Source organism: Mastomys coucha, unplaced genomic scaffold (assembly GCF_008632895.1).
Source record: "Mastomys coucha isolate ucsf_1 unplaced genomic scaffold, UCSF_Mcou_1 pScaffold18, whole genome shotgun sequence".
Classification (NCBI taxonomy): domain Eukaryota; kingdom Metazoa; phylum Chordata; class Mammalia; order Rodentia; family Muridae; genus Mastomys; species Mastomys coucha.
In genome coordinates this window covers 66,412,555-66,415,258 of record NW_022196900.1, presented here as the reverse complement: position 1 = coordinate 66,415,258, position 2,704 = coordinate 66,412,555, and the positions used below count along the sequence as shown (strand labels likewise).

The window sequence follows — 2,704 nt, the reverse complement described above, 5'->3', positions numbered from 1 at the left end:
CCAGGCTGGCCTCGAACTCAGAAATCTGCCTGCCTCTGCCTCCCAAGTGCTAGGATTAAAGGCGTGTACCACCACTGCCTGGCCTCATCCATTCTTCTATACACACATCACACATCACATCAGCACATGGTGTATTCCAGGCACAAGAAAAGGAGCTAGCTCACCATCAGGCATGGAATTGGACAAAGGTGGCATGAGGGATAAAAGTATGAAAGACTTCTCTAAGGCAGTGGTTCTCAAACCTCCTATGATGTGACCTTTTAATACAGTTCCTCAAGTTGTAGTGACCCCCCACAGCCATAAATTTATTTATTTATTTATTTATTTGTTTGTTTATTTATTTATTTATTTATTTTGGTTTTCAAGACAGGATTTCTCTGTGTAGCCCTGGCTGTCCTGGAACTCACACTGTGGACCAGACAGGTCTCGAACTCAGAGATCCCCTGCCTCTGCCTCCCAAGTACTACTACCACACAGTTTCATAAAATTATTTTCGTTGCTACTTCATAACTGTAATTTTGATACTGTCATGAATCGCAATATAAATATCTGGTATACAGGATATCTGATATGTGACCCCTGCAAAAGAGTTGTTTGGTCCCCAAAAGGGTCACGGCCCACAGGTTGAGAACCACTGCTCTAAGGCATTTAGAAGGGACTGATCCCATTGGAGCAAGAACATGACCAGATTAGGCCTTGCCATTGGCCCAGAAGAGTGTGCTAAACCATTAGACACAGTGCAGAAAATCCAACCCCTGAGGCCACAAGCAAGCATTAACTGAGTCCCCAAGCAAAGCAGTAAGCAAGAGTGTACACAGGTGTTACCCTAGCCCTGGCCCCGCCTACCTGAAAAGTAGTGGGCCTTGAAGCCCCGGCCTCCAATGTTGAAGTCAGACTTGAAGACCACTTGCAACTCATGGCCCAGGGACACAAGGGTGGGAGGTCTGGCGCGGCCACAGTAGTGGTGCCCATGGGCAGGGCCAGGCGCTCCAAGCACAGCCACGTAGTCATACATGCATTCGTCACTGCCCTCGACCTGGAAGTCCACGAACACCAGCTTGACAGCAGCAGGTCCTGAGGCACGGATCAGCCAGTGGCACTCCACATTGTTGGGGTAGTTGTTGGGGTACTCGGGGCTGCTGAGGACCCCCGACAGGCCGGTCAGGACGCCACCGCACACATCTGCAAGAGAGCCCACTTGAGCTGACCTCCTTCCCAGGGAACCAGACACCCAAAACACTGCTCCACAAATACACACGCGTGACAGGCACAGATCTGTACCCTGGCCCACATGGCACCCACCTTTTACAGTGAGAGACCAAGTAACTTATCTGTCTAGATCGGATCACTCAGGTAGGCCTTGGGGATAAAGACCTAGTACAAGGGGTTTATTTGAAGGTCCAGAATCTCCAGGTGGGAGTAAGGGGGCAAGATAAGATGGGGAAGTGTGTTAAAGGGGGCTGCTGCACCCCATTAGGAAATGACCAGGCTGGAGCCAAGCATACACATGAATTATGTTGCTCCAGGAGTGGAGGGGGATAGGGAATTATACACTATGTGGTGGTTTGAAGGAGAATCCCCCCTCCTATAGGCGCATATGTTTGAATACTTTGTCTCCAGTTGGTGGTACTATTTGAGAATGGATAGGAGGTGTGGCCTTGTTGGAAGAGGTGTGTCACGTGAGCAGGCTTTGAGCTTTCAAAAGCCCATGCCTTTCCCAGTTAGCTAGCTCTTCCTCAAGCTTGTGGACCCGGGGGTAAGCGCTCAGCTACTGCTCCAGCCTTCCTGTCTGCTGTCATGTCCCCCATCACAATAGCCATGGACTCTAACCCTCTGCTACCAGGAGCCCTAAGTCAAACAGTTTCCTTTATAAGTTGTCTGGGTCATGACATTCTGTCACAGCAATAGAAAAGACATCATCAAAGCCCTCAGAGATGTGGAGATTGGCAGGCAGCACTGAGGTGACAAGAGCCAAGATGCATGGACAGGTCACCCAGCTAGCAGACAGACCTGGAGCTCAGGAGATGAGCTGCCATTATGTGACCAGAGCACGGCACCTGGCAGCTGAGGCCTGGGCTTCCTGCCCCAGAACTGCCTGCTCAGCTGCGTTATGTGGGCAATAGTATTTCCTCTCTGATCATCAGATTTACTGTAAAGTGAGAATGTGGGTGGAGATAGTCTGTGATAGCCCATCAATTAATATCTACAACCTGGGCAGATATATATTCTGGAGTTCATTCTTATGCTGCGTCTCCAACGTGTGTGTTTTACATATATGTGTGGATTACATATGTTTACATGTACTTACATATATGTGTGGATGCTCATGCCCATGCAGGTGTATGTATGTTTGGAGGTCAGAGGAGGACAGCTATCCTGCTCTATCAGCCTTTGCTTTGTCTCTGAGACAGTGTCTCTCTGAAGCTGAGGCTTGGTAATTTCCACCTAGGTTCGATGGCCAACGAGGGTCATAGGTGCGCACGGCTGTTCCTATATCTCATGTGGATGCTGGGAATCCAAAAGTCACTACCCACAGAACAATCTCCCAGCCCAATAGTTGGGAGGCATAAGCAGGTTGATTTCTGGAGCTCCCTGGCCAGCGACTATTTTAGCCTAATTAGAGAACCCAGGTCTCAGTAAGGTAGATGGCTGTAAGGTGGATGGCTGTAAGGTGGATGGCTGTAAGGTGGATGGCTGTAAGGTG

The 2,704-nt window shown here is 49.4% G+C and overlaps 1 protein-coding gene across 1 annotated transcript in view; it reads right to left on the bottom strand.

Annotated features, from left to right (window-relative positions):
* The window catches only part of Cdcp2 (CUB domain containing protein 2), a 15,746-nt gene that overhangs the window by 6,109 nt on the left and 6,933 nt on the right, over positions 1-2,704 (bottom strand). Inside the window, exon 4 of the mRNA XM_031376831.1 lies at positions 847-1,182. Within this exon, the coding sequence (XP_031232691.1) occupies positions 847-1,182 (336 nt within the window). The remainder of the gene's footprint in view (positions 1-846; positions 1,183-2,704) is intronic.